Below are 12,189 nucleotides of genomic sequence, written 5' to 3' on the forward strand. Positions count from 1 at the left end.
GAATATTGTAAGGACAAGGATGTTGTAAGGACTTGAGGGCCTGAGCTATAAGATGTTTGGCACGCTAGGACTTTAAGCCTTGGAGCACAGGAGGCTGAAGGGTGATCTTACAGATTCTTGCAGAAAATGGACAGGGTCTTTTATCCAAGGCAGGAGAATCAAAACCAAGACACAGGTTTGGGGTGAGAAGGGCAACGTTTTTCACTCCGAGGGAGGTGGGTGTATGGAATGAACACAGGGATAATGGGATTAGCTTAGATGGGGCACCTTGGAAAAAATGGACTGAAGGGCCTGTTTTCATGCTGTGTGAATTTGAGGAGATGCCTGTTGCTAGAAATAGGGGACGCACAGTGGCGCAGCGGTAGAGACCTGGATTCGATCCCGACTACGGGTGCCCTCTGTACAGAGTTTGGATGTTCTCCCTGTGACTGCGTGGGTTTCCTCTGGGTGCTCCAGTTTCCTCCCACACCACCAAAACATACAGGTTTATAGATTAATTAGCTTTGGTAAAAGTGTGTAGGATAGGGTTAGTGTACGGGGTGAATGCGTGAACTCGGTGGGCCAAAGGACCTGCTTCTATGTTGTATCTCTAAAGTCTGAAAGTAAATCACAATAGGTGATTAATAAAAAGTGGGTGGTTTTTCAAATTGTGAAGACGGTTGTGAAGAATTGCAGCAGGATCTTGATCGATTGGCCATTGGTGCTGAGGAATGGTTGATGGAATTTAAATGCATAAAAATGCAAGGTGTTGCATTTTGGCAAGTCTAACACGGGCAGGATCTACACAGTCAAAGTTAGGGCTCTTGGGTAGTGTTATAGAGCAGAGGGAGCTCGGAGTGCAGGTGCATGGTTCCTTGATGGTCAAGTCACAGGTTGGTCAGGTGGTCAAAAATACTTTTGGTACATTGGCCTGCATCAGTCAGAATATTGAGTGTAGAAAGGAACTGCAGATGCTGGTTTAAACCTGAGACACAAAATGCTGGAGTAACTCAGCAGGACAGGCAGCATCTCTGGAGAGAAGGAATCGGTGACGCTTTGGATCGAGACTTTTTTCAGAAGGGTCTCGACGCAAAATGTTACCCATTCCTTCTCCCCAGAGATGCTGGCTGTCCCGCTGAGTTACACCAGCGTTTTGTGTCTATTGAGTATAAAGTTGGGAGGTCAGTTTGCAGTTGTATAAGACGTTGGTGAGACCACTTTAGAGTATTGTGTTCAGTTCTGCGCACCATGTGATAGGAAAGATGTTGCCAAACTGGAATGGGTACAGAGAACATTTACAAAGATGTTGTCAGGACTAGAGGGTCTGAGCTATAGGGAGAGGTTGAGTAGGCTGGGACTATTCCGTGGAGCGCAGGAGGATGAGGGGTGGTCTTAGAGAGGTGTACAAAATCATGAGGAATAGATCGGGTAGATACACAGTCTCTTGCCCCAAGTAGGTGAATCAAGGACCAGAGGACAGGTTTATGGTGAGGGGGAAAAGATTTAATAGTAATCTGAGGGGTAACATTTTCCACACAAAGGGTGGTGGTGTATGGAACCAGCTGCCAGAAGAGGTAGTTGAGGCAGGGACTATCCCAACATTTAAGAAACAGTTAGACAGGCACATGGATAAGTCTGGTTTGGAGGGATATGGATTAAGCGCAGGCAGGTGAGACTAGTGTAGCTGGGACATTGTTGGGAAGGTTGGGCCCAAAAGGCTCGTTTCCACGCTGTATCAATCTATGACTAAGAGAACAGCACCTCTTGAAACAGACAAATGGTCATTTAAGAATGGATACAAACCACTGTTGCTCTCAATGTTTAACAATTTAGCTCTTGGAATCAAAAACAGAAATGCCCTTATTTACATGTACGAACAAAGACGCTTTCCTCCATTCTCAATCCCCACCATCTCACCTTCTCCCAAGACGAGGCTTTCCATTCTACGGCACCTGAGATGTTCTCTTTCTCTTGTGCCCCGTAATTCTGCTCACTCACTACCCCCCCCCCCCCAAACCTACACCTTCTCCCTTGCCTCCATCCAGAAACCCGAGTCAAATTATACATAAATATAAAATTTTCGAAACGACTAAGAAAAAAACACGCATAAAAACAAGACATTGGTGAAAACACAAAATAGAAAACTAGTCCATGGTAGTGCAAGGATTAGGTCCACAATACTCAGTCGCTGAGGCAGGATTAGGGTTGTGCAGGTCGGTGCAAGATCCTGATGGTTGTAGGAAAGCAGCTGTTCCTGAAACTGGGGGTGTGGGACTTCAGGCTTCTGTATCTTCTGCCCGGCGGTAGCAGTGAGACGAGGGCAGGAGGTACATCTACCATCCTTGATGGTAGATGCCGCCGCCTTGGGGCAACGTCTGGTGTAGATGCTTTCGATGATGGGGAGGGCTGGGCCCGTAATGGACTGGGTTGGGTCCATCATTCTCTGCATCCTCTTGCAGTCCTATATGTTGGAACCAGTCAGGGTACTTTCTACAGTGCATGTAGACCTAGCAATTATAGACCCGTTAGTTTGACTTCAGTGGTGGGCAAATTAATGGAAAATATACTTAAGAGATAATATATATACGCATCTAGATAAACAGGGTCTGATTAGGAACAGTCAACATGGATTTGTGCCTGAATTTGACTAATCTTCTTGAATTTTTTGAAGAGGTTACTAGGGAAATTGACGAGGGTAAAGCAGTGGATGTTGTCTATATGGCTTTAGTAAGGCCTTTGACAAGGTTCCTCATGGAAGGTTGGTTAAGAAGGTTCAACTGTTGGGTATAAATGCAGGAATAGCAAGATGGATTCAACAGTGGCTGAATGGGAGAAGCCAGAGGGTAATGGTGGATGGCTGTTTATCGGGTTGGAGGCAGGTGACTTAGTGGGGTGCCTCAGGGATCTGTGTTGGGTCCTTTGTTGTTTGTCATGTACATCAATGATCTGGATGAAGGTGTGGTAAATTGGATTAGTAAGTATGCAGATGATACCAAGATAGGGGGTGTTGTGGATAATGAAGAGGATTTCCAAAGTCTACAGAGTGATTTAGGCCATTTGGAAAAATGGGCTGAAAGATGGCAGATGGAGTTTAATGCTGATAAATGTGAGGTGCTACACCTTGGCAGGACAAATCAAAATAGGACGTACATGGTAAATGGTAGGGAATTGAAGAATACAGTTGAACAGAGGGATCTGGGTATAACCGTGCATAGTTCCTTGAAGGTGTAATCTCATATAGATAGGGTGGTAAAGAAAGCTTTTGGTATGCTAGCCTTTATAAATCAGAGCATTGAGTATAGAAGCTGGGATGTAATGTTAAAATTGTACAAGGCATTGGTGAGACCAAATCTGGAGTATGGTGTACAATTTTGGTCGCCCAATTATAGGAAGGATGTCAACAAAATAGAGAGAGTACAGAGGAGATTTACTAGAATGTTGCCTGGGTTTCAACAACTAAGTTACAAAGATAGGTTGAATAAGTTAGGTCTTTATTCTCTGGAGCGCAGAAGGTTAAGGGGGGACTTGATAGAGGTCTTTAAAATGATGAGAGGGATAGACAGAGTTGACATGGATAAGGTTTTCCCTTTGAGAATAGGGAAGATTCAAACAAGAGGACATGACTTCAGAATTAAGGGACAGAAGTTTAGGGGTAATATGAGGGGGAACTTCTTTACTCAGAGAGTGGTAGCGGTGCGGAATGAGCTTCCGGTGGAAGTGGTGGAGGCAGGTTCATTGGTATCATTTAAAAATAAATTGGATAGGCATATGGATGAGAAGGGAATGGAGGGTTATGGTATGAGTGCAGGCAGGTGGGACTAAGGGGGAAAAAAAAGGTTGTTCGGCACGGACTTGTAGGGCCGAGATGGCCTGTTTCCGTGCTGTAATTGTTATATGTTATATATATATAAAAGTTTGTTAAGCGTATTCGGTAACATGACCAATCTGTTTAAACTTCTAAGAAAGTAGAGGTGCTGGCATTCCATTTTTGTGCTGGACCTAGGACAGGTCATCACAGATGTTAACGTCCAGAAATATGAAGCTGCTAACTTTCGTTAGATACATCCTCGAAGAACTCCAATACATTGGGCAAACATAAATTCTCATTCATAAATCCTCACCGTTTGTGGACATCATTGCCTTTATTTTTAGTGTACAGTTGGCGTTTGGAACATACTGTTGACAGATGTGGTCTTCTGGAGGGCGGCACTGTGGCACAGCAGTAGAGTTTCTGCCTTACAGCGCAAGAAACCCGAGTTTAATCCGGACTACAGCTGCTGTCTGTGCAGAACTTGTTCTCCCTGTGACCCCGTGGGTTTTCTCTGGGTGCTCTGGTTTCCCCACACTCCAAGGACGTGCAGGTTTGTAGGTTAATTGGCTTCTGTAAATTATAAATTGTCCCTTGTGTGTGGGATGGTGATAGTGTACGATGTTGTCGCTGGTCGGCGGGGACTCGTTGGGCCGAAGGGCCTGTTTTGGTGCAGTATCTCCAAAGTCAAAAGAGGGAGTTGGATAAATGGTGGCGAAGGGGCTGAGGAACTGGTAGGTGTGGAATCAGTGGTTCAAATGGCTGCATCCATCTGCTGGAAACATTTGACGATTCTTAGAAGCCTGATTATGCCTTACCTGGGCTAATTGGTCAATAGATCCTAGTTTCCTCTTCTGCTTATTCCTCAACTAATAGTATCATATTCATTGCCCTCCAATCCGCAGAAAGGTACAGAATTTTGGAAGTTATCCAGAGCATTCACCACCTCCGAAGCCACCTCATGGTAGACTGATCACCTATAAGATCATGTATGCGGATATGAAACATAGGCCTCCTGGACATCAGTGAGGCCAAGCAGACTTCGCTGAACACAGAATCGATCATCTGGTCGCCAAGCATTTTAACTCCCCTTCCCATTCCCACTGACCTTTCTGTCCCACGCCTCCTCCATTGCCAGAATGAGGCCAAACACAAACTGAAGGAACAGCACCTCATATATCACTTGGGCAGCTTACAACCCAGGGGCATGAACGTTGAATTCTCAAATTTCGTCAACTTCCACAAACACTCACCTCCCTCATTTAAAAGTTGGTTGACAGCTCCACAGTTCACAATGATGTATTCTGCTTGGGATTGCCCCCTCTCCAGCCAACAATCACCTTGTCTGAAGAAGGGTCTCGGCCCGAAACGTCACCTAGTCCTTCACTCCATAGATGCTTCCTCACAGCTGTGTTTCTCCAGCATTTTTATCTACTCTACGTCCTCTCTTGCCGTCCCAGATTTGTCTGATCTTTTTCTGCTTCCAGTTCCCACCGCCCCCCGCTACAATCAGTCATTCTAGGACACATGACAATAAACTCTCTTGAATCTCGAAGAAGGGTCCCAATCCAAAACATAACCTATCCATGTCCTCCAGAGATGCTGCTTGACCCGCTGAGTTACTCCAGCATTCAGTGTCTATTCATTATATATGGACTGCTAGATCTTTGTGATGTATCAGTTTCCAGCAGCAACAAGTGGTCCAGCTTGTAATATTCCCAGTCTATTCAACCTCTCTCTATAACTCAACTCAAGCCCGTAAGCCCAGATAACATACTGGTGAATCTCTTCTGTGCCTTTTCCAACATAATGACATCCTTTATTTAGAATTAAAATCTTGTTTTAGATAACATAAAACTTTTGTTTTCAAAAGTGATATTTGGTCATATTACAGATGTTCTTTCTTTCCAAAATTAATTAACTCGCTCATTGCACAATTTATGTTTCTTCTAGTACTGCACACGACAAATCTGTTTTTTATAATCTCTGGTGTGGCACTTCAAAGGCCTTCTGTAGGTCCAGCACGTCCCCTGGTTTGTTCTCCTGCTCTTGCCTGCTCCTTCCCCTCATTGATGCCTCAATGAAGCAGGAATGGGAACAACACAATGCGGTTCAGCAGCAGTTTCCAAGTCCCAAAACAACCTGATCAACCATTTTAGTTTAAGAAAACTGCAGATGCTGGAAAAATCGAAGGGAGATAAAAAATACTGGAGTAACTCAGTGGGTGTGGCAGTATCTACGGAGCGAAGGAATAGGTGACGTTTCGGGTCAAGACCCTTCTTCAGACTGAAGTTCAGACTAACTAACCAAATGGTTAGTTCAGACTAACCATTTTAGTTTAGGTGTTTAAGAAGGAACTGCAGATGCTGGAAAATCGAAGGTAGACAAAAATGCTGGAAAAACTCAGCGGGTGAGGCAGCACCTATGGAGCGAAGGAAATAGGCAACGTTTCGGGATGAAACCCTTCTTCAGACATTTGTGGGAAGAGGAACTTTCAGTGATGGCAACAGTCACACAGGGTGGCAATTGAATGCTTGATGGATGACATGGACGACCGATTATACATCAGGACCTAAGATTTGAGGAGTTTGAGCAGTTGAGGAGATTCCAACTTTCTAACCAGCTGCCAGGGAAACCTACGTACGGGTGGTACTCAGATGAATTGGTCATAAATCTAGCGATCAGAGAAGAACAGATTTACTGAAAGCAGTTTCTGCAGTACCACGGGACTGTGCTTGGCAAATTCACAACCAGCAACACAGTAAACCCTTGATAAAACGGACCGGGGAGAGGGGGGGGGGGAATGGTTATTGCTGATTGTCTTCTATAACCAAGTGAGGGGGATAAGGTTATAAAAACTCTTATAGAAACTTACAAAATTCTTAAGGGTTTGGACAGGCTAGATGCAGGAAGATTATTCCTGCATCTAGACTTCCTATTATAAGTCCAGAACTAGGGGTCACAGTTTAAGGATAAGAGGGACTTTAAGGACAGAGATGAGAAAAACATTTTTTACACAGAGAGTGGTGAATCTGTGGAATTCTCTGCCACAGAAGGTAGTTGAGGCCAGTTCATTGGCTATATTTAAGAGGGAGTTAGATGTGACCCTTGTGGCTAAAGGGATCAGGGGGTATGGAGAGAAGGCAGGGATGGGATACCGAGTTGGATGATCAGCCATGATCATATCGAATGGCGGTGCAGGCTCAAAGGGCCGAATGGCCTACTCCTGCACCTATTTTCTATGTTTGTATGTTAAACCCAAGGCCGGGAGGGATGAAACGCGGCCCCAACGTGTCTAAACAAGCAGGAATTCACAGGCCGGGGAAATGAAGTGCGTTGGGCCCGGCACTCGCGCCGCCTTCATGCTGCTCACTCCCTCCGCTCCCGCGACCGGAAGCTCCCGTCATGTGGCATCGGCTCGTCAGGTAACTGGCCAAAGTGGGGTGGACCGTGCAATGGGAGCCTCGGCCCGCTATATCCGAAACCCGCTAAATAGAGGTCCGTTATTGCCAGAGTTTACTGCACTGTTTCAAAATTCCTCCGAGCTTTGAGCCAATAGTTACATTCGTCCAAGTTCTCTCGATGACATCAACAAACTTTAATACAACAATAACTGAACTGTATAGTCTGGAAATTCCAAGTACCAGATTAAAGTTACTCATCAAGAGCGGCAAGCGCTCATCATTGTAAACCTACAAAACTACGCATTGCAAGTGAATGTTTCCCCATGAAACACAGCATTAAAATTGAGAGACTATCTCCTGCACCTCACACCATTGTCCGCCACGTAGTGCTTTGTACATACTGAAACATCCAAAAGTGATTCCATGCAGTGATATCAATCTGTCAAAGGAATTCTGTAAACGGATTTAAAATGTGGAATCGGCAGGTAGCTTTGACCAATTCAAGACTTGAGAACTGGAAATGGAGAATCAAGACACAACAGATGCTGGAATCCTATGCAAAAAAACTCAGTTGGTCAGGCAGCATCTATGGAGTGAATAAACAGACAACATTTCGGGTTGGTTCAGACTGATGTAGTGTGGCGGGTGGGGGACCTGGGAAGAGTGGGGAGGGGGCAGGACAAGTGATAAAGGGATACGGGTGAGGGGGGCTAATTGGCAGATGGGTGGAGTAAGTGATAAAGGCTGGAAGTGAAAGAGAGACAAAAGGGTGTCAGATGAGGGGATAAGAGGAGTGAAATGTAAAGCTCGAGGAAGGGATATGGGTGGAAGGGGATGGGGATAAAAGGGAACCGGACTAGATGTGACGATTTGAAGATGAGCATATGGAGGTTGAGTTTATTGTCACGTGTACCGAGGTACAGTGAAAAGCTTTTGTTGCGTGCTAACCAGTCAGTGGAAAGACAATACACAATTACAATCAAGCCATCCACAGTGTACAGATACTTGCTAAAGGGAATAATGTTTGTGCAAGATAAAGCCTGAAAAGTCCAATCAAAGATAGTCTGAGGGTCTACAGCAAGGTAGATGGTAGTTCAGGACTGCTCCCTAGTTGTTGGTAGGGTTGCCTGATAACAAGTGTGGAAGGGAGCAGGGTGACCAGGGTGGTGGGAGATGGTAGGAGATGTGTGTGCACCTGATAAGGGGGATGGGGGTGGTTTATCACTTGAAATTGAAGACTTCAATGCCCTTATCGTTGGTAAGCTACCCAATGTGATGTTCCGCCTGTTACTCTGGCAATGGAAACTCTGGCCAAAAATATCAGACACAAACAACTGATTGTGAGCAGTTTGGGGCCCCATATTTGAGGAGGCTGGTGTTGGCGTTCAGAGGTGGTTTACAAGAATGATCACGGGGATGAGTGGGTTAACGTATGATGAGCGTTTGAAGGCACTGGGCCTGTACTCGCTAGAGTTTTGAAGGATGAGGGGGTACCTAATTGAAACTTACCTAATAGTGAAAGGCCTGGATAGAGCGGATGTTTCCACTAGTGGGAGAGCCTAGGACTAGAGGGCACAGCCTCAGAATAAAATAATGTATCTTTAGAAAGGCGATGAGGAGGGATTTCTTTAATCAGAGGGTGGAAATTCATTGCCACAGCCAACTGTGGAGGCCGTCTATGGGTATTTTTAAGGTAGGTATTAACAGGTTCTTGATTAATAAGGGCGTCAAGGGTTGTGGAGCCATGACAGGAGAATGGGATTGGGAGGCAAAGATAAATCAGCTATGTGATTTAGGTGGCGTAGACAGGATAAGCCGAATGGCCTAATTCTGCTACGACTTATGTACTTACCTAATAGTAAATAACACTGCAATAAGATATCTAATGAAAGTCAATCTTCAGTTAAAACTAGAACCCGATAACGTGCATTATATTTTACTGCATGAAATTAGTGAAAACATTTGTACCTGAAATTTCCTAGATATGAACTTTATTTCTGAAACAATTAAATTCTCTCTATAAAGTGTGCTATCTCATTTTATTCCAATTTGGCCCAACAGCCAATAAATTACATAAATCATACAGATCATGTCTCTCATCAATGCAGCGAACAGATTCAGAAATAAGTCTTTGCTTGCAGTTTTGTCTACAAATAATAAATTGACATTAACCAGAGTGACACTCAAATATCAGTTAATACCAAACTGTTCCCATGTTGTGCCGCTGTTAACTTGACAACAAGTTTCGATTTGGAGGGACGGACCCGAGCTTAGAGCTAAGTGAAGGCACAATGACAGAGGGTCACGAGGCAGGGAGGGGACGATCTCAGATACAACCTTCTCAGCGTGTGACCTCAGTCACAGAGCCGGTCCAACTTTGGTGTTGCTGCAGATACAAAAGTGTGGATGCAATGCCCCCTCACCCACTGCCAACAATGCATAGGCAGGCAAGACAGATGCTCCACGCTACTCCCCTGCAGCAAACCGCTCGCACTAGATGGGCACGACGCCATGTGAATGGATAGAACTGCAAGTTCTCATGCTGCCATCGCAATGTAGAGCATCTTATTGCCCCAATTCCTGGCCTGGCATCGAACATTTCACCCCTCCCGAGTTTGCAGTGAAGTCAACAACCTCCCATAACAACACATCCTGTAGAAACACATGATTAAGTTTACAGTTCCATAATGGTGCAGGTTAAACGAGAACAAGAGCGAATCTCTGTTGACTATACCGATGGCTGGGGGGAGGAAGCTATCTATTTCTTTCCCTTAAATGGAGAAAAATAAATGCTTTGTTAAAATTTTAATACTTTAAGAATTAAAAGCTTCTGCCCTACCTGATGAGAAAACTTCTGTAATGGGTAGATACAATGAACAGATATTTCAAAACCCCTTTCAAAAACCCCAAACGTGGTTAACCCAGCTTCTACTTTTACTCATTGTGATATTCGAAGCTTTGACCCTCTTTCCATTCTATTTCCCTACTTTGTCTGCGTGCAAGTCAGATATAACTAGTTGGGTTCATCTTCGTCATAGTCATCATCATCCTGGTCGCCAGACTCCATGTCGTCTTCATCTTCAATCTGCAGAAAGAGGAGACATTTTAGAGTCACACGGCATCAAAACAGGCCCTTCAGCCACCATTGATCACCACTACAGCCTGTTATCTCAATTCAACTCATTTTGTGGTAAAACCATTTACATTTAGATTTGTCACAAGTACAGTGAAAAACTTTGTTTTGTATGCTTTCCATCAGATCTGATAATACTATGGAAAGGATACTTAGAGATAATATATATAAGCATCTGGATAAACAGGGTCTGATTAGGAATAGTCAACATGGATTTGTGCCTGGAAGGTCATGTTTGACTAATCTTCTTGAATTTTTTGAAGAGGTTACTCGGGAAATTGATGAGGGTAAAGTAGTGGATGTTGTATATATGGACTTCAGTAAGGCCTTTGACAAGGTTCCTCACGGAAGGTTGGTTAAGAAGGTTCAATTGTTGGGTATTAATGGTGGAGTAGCAAGATGGATTCAACAGTGGCTGAATGGGAGATGCCAGAGAGTAATGGTGGATGGTAGTTTGTCAGGTTGGAGGCCAGTGACTAGTGGGGTGCCACAGGGATCTGTGTTGGGTCCACTGTTGTTTGTCATGTACATCAATGATCTGGATGATGGTGTGGTAAATTGGATTAGTAAGTATGCAGATGATACTAAGATAGGTGGGGTTGTGGATAATGAAGTAGATTTTGAAAGTCTACAGAGAGATTTATGCCAGTTGGAAGAGTGGGCTGAAAGATGGCAGATGGAGTTTAATGCTGATAAGTGTGAGGTGCTACATCTTGGCAGGACAAATCAAAATAGGACGTACATGGTAAATGGTAGGGAATTGAAGAATGCAGGTGAACAGAAGGATCTGGGAATAACTGTGCAGTTCCCTGAAAGTGGAATCTCATGTAGATAGGGTGGTAAAGAAAGCTTTTGGTGTGCTGGCCTTTATAAATCAGAGCATTGAGTATAATGTAATGTTAAAATTGTACAAGGCATTGGTGAGGCCAATTTTGGAGTATGGTGTACAATTTTGGTCGCCTAATTATAGGAAGGATGTCAACAAAATAGAGAGAGTACAGAGGAGATTTACTAGAATGTTGCCTGGGTTTCAGCAACTAAGTTACAGAGAAAGGTTGAACAAGTTAGGGCTTTATTCTTTGGAGCGCAGAAGGTTAAGGGGGGACTTGATAGAGGTCTTTAAAATGATAAGAGGGATAGACAGAGTTGATGTGGATAAGCTTTTCCCACTGAGAGTAGGGAAAATTCAAACAAGAGGACATGACTTGAGAATTAAGGGACAGAAGTTTAGGGGTAACATGAGGGGGAACTTCTTTACTCAGAGAGTGGTGGCTGTGTGGAATGAGCTTCCAGTGAAGGTGGTGGAGGCAGGTTCGTTTTTATCATTTAAAAATAAATTGGATAATTATATGGACTGGAAAGGAATGGAGGGTTATGGTCTGAACGCAGGTGTATGGGACTAGGGGAGAATACGTGTTCGGCACGGACTAGAAAGGTCGAGATGGCCTGTTTCCGTGCTGTAATTGTTATATGGTTATACATATATACAATCAAGCCACACTCAAGTACAATAGTTAGAGCAAAGGGGAAAAGATAGATAGAGATACGATGGCATGCACTGGATGGGTTGAGTGTTTACTTTGTTGTTGATCGAGAGGAGAGCAAAAGCTTGAGGAAGACTTGACAAATATATGGATAGAAAGGACTTTGATGGAAATTAGGAGTAGCCGGTGTGCCCGTCCTCAAAATTATGAGGGAAATAAATAGGATTTGGTCTTTAGAGAAACAGTGTGCAAACAGGTCCTTCGGCCAGAGTCCACACCAACCAGTGATCACCACGTACACTAGCCCTATCCAACACACTAGGGACAATTTACAATCTGCATGTCAATTAACTTACAAACCTGTACGTCTTTAGAATGTGG

General features: G+C 44.1%; 1 protein-coding gene across 4 annotated transcripts in view; it reads right to left on the reverse strand.

Moving 5' to 3' along the window:
• Positions 1-12,189, reverse strand: part of uso1 (USO1 vesicle transport factor) — a 121,857-nt gene that overhangs the window by 672 nt on the left and 108,996 nt on the right. For 3 of the 4 annotated variants that reach the window (XM_055644170.1, XM_055644154.1, XM_055644162.1), the window contains one exon: positions 9,214-10,276. In XM_055644170.1, the coding sequence (XP_055500145.1) occupies positions 10,205-10,276 (72 nt within the window). In that variant the 3' untranslated portion in view covers positions 9,214-10,204. Of the gene's footprint in view, positions 1-9,213; positions 10,277-12,189 lie in introns of those variants that run through there. The other variant, XM_055644146.1, reaches the window with a different exon arrangement.

This window comes from Leucoraja erinacea, chromosome 1 (genome assembly GCF_028641065.1).
Source record: "Leucoraja erinacea ecotype New England chromosome 1, Leri_hhj_1, whole genome shotgun sequence".
NCBI lineage: Eukaryota > Metazoa > Chordata > Chondrichthyes > Rajiformes > Rajidae > Leucoraja > Leucoraja erinaceus.